The sequence below is a fragment of the Hipposideros armiger genome, unplaced genomic scaffold (genome assembly GCF_001890085.2).
Source record: "Hipposideros armiger isolate ML-2016 unplaced genomic scaffold, ASM189008v1 scaffold_94, whole genome shotgun sequence".
NCBI lineage: Eukaryota > Metazoa > Chordata > Mammalia > Chiroptera > Hipposideridae > Hipposideros > Hipposideros armiger.
In genome coordinates this window covers 3,206,230-3,207,798 of record NW_017731444.1, presented here as the reverse complement: position 1 = coordinate 3,207,798, position 1,569 = coordinate 3,206,230, and the positions used below count along the sequence as shown (strand labels likewise).

The 1,569-nt window shown below is 58.7% G+C and overlaps 1 protein-coding gene across 1 annotated transcript in view; it reads right to left on the bottom strand.

Moving 5' to 3' along the window:
* LOC109384379 (minor histocompatibility antigen H13-like) overlaps positions 1-1,569 on the bottom strand; it is a 28,193-nt gene that overhangs the window by 17,606 nt on the left and 9,018 nt on the right. The window contains exons 2-3 of the mRNA XM_019645689.1: positions 1,436-1,561; positions 604-661 (exon numbers count right to left, since the gene is read on the bottom strand). Of these exons, the coding sequence (XP_019501234.1) occupies positions 604-661; positions 1,436-1,561 (184 nt within the window). The remainder of the gene's footprint in view (positions 1-603; positions 662-1,435; positions 1,562-1,569) is intronic.

Here is a 1,569-nt window from a genome sequence, read left to right as displayed (position 1 = left end):
GCGGGCATGCTGAGAATGGTGGGGCGGGAGGAATCAAGTCACCTTGGCTCTTAGCAACTCCAAGGGTCACTAAGCCAACACTGAGACACTCTCTCACTGGACTTGCTGTCGTGTGCAATAACAAAATCTCCATGTTGCTTACAGATGCTTGTAGCTGGGTTTCCTAATATTTATAAACAATGGATGCACTGAAGAGCAGACCCAGGGCAGAGGGACGTGGGACAGACAGTGCCTGCTAGCTAGGCACTCAAGGGGTCCAGTGAGGGGAGCTTCAGGTCTCTTTCTGAGGTGCCTCTGCGTGCCCTGCCACAGGCGTGTTAGACACCCCCTCTCTGTGTCTGCTCCCACTCTGGCCCACCCCACAGCACACTGCTCTGGGACCCAGCGGCTGGAGGCAAGGGCCTGGGCAGACGGTGGCTGTGTATGAACACAGCTGGATGAGTCAACGAGGACCAGGAAACCAGGCTGGAGACACAGGAGAGCTTGGAGAACAAGGTGTGTGGGGAAGGGCTAAGGGACACGCATGACGAAAACAGGGACCACGAGGGGCAGGGCCACCGGGGTGGGGGCGGAGGGGCTCCCCATGCAGGGGTGGTCACTTACGTTTTATTGGTGCCTCAAAGGACCTGGCCACTGTCACCATCACGTTGGTGCCAAATACCTAGAAGGAGAAGAGAGGAGTCTGGAGGGAGGTGGGGGCTGGGTGGGACAGAACGGCTGTCTCTGGGTTCCTCGATGGGCTGCTGCCTGACATCGGCAGGGAGGGGCTCCAGAGTAGATGTGAAGCTGAGGGTAGGTGGCCACCAATACTAGTCATATGGACGTATCATTGGGCTCCTGGTTCTGGGCAACAAAAAGGGGCAATTTGAAGGAGTCGGAAAGGGGCCTCTGATGGCCCCGGCCAGGCCTCCAGTTCATTGAGGGTTCTGTCCCTCCCCTGAGAGAAAGTCCTCCAGTACCACCCACTTAAGGGGAGAAGAGGCTGCCGAGGCGGGGCAAAGGGTGCCTGAGTTAGGCTGACTGCGATGCCTCTCGGCGTGAGTGTGGCAGGTCCCTTAGCCCAGGGCTGTCTGCAGCCAGAGTGTGCCGTTAACAGCAGCCCGTCCTCCCAGCTCAGTGCCCGTGCTGGGCCCACTCACCAGCATTACCCACCCTCCCTGAACTTCTCTGAGTCTCAGCTCGCTTGCTAGGGAGACATGGGGTTAAGTCACACCCCTGCCAGGGCCACTGTGAGGAACAGATGAGGGCGGCTGAAGGCACTGGGCACAGGGTGGGCTCTCAGCGAGAGGAGAATCTGCTCTCTCCTGTTTCATGGATGAGGGCCACTCAGCCCAGAAAGGACCTGCTCTGGAGGCTGGATTTCGGGCCACGGCTGCTGCCTTCCATCAGATGACTGCTGCCTGGGCTAGAGAGAGGGGAGCAGGAAGAGACTCACCCAGAAGACATCGTAGACAAAGAGGCCACCTAGCAGGATGCAGCCGGTGCTGACATTATTCAGGTGCAGGAGCTCCACCCCGTTAAGGGAGAAGGCCAGGCCAAAGAGGTTATTGGCAATCCAGTGCTGGGGGA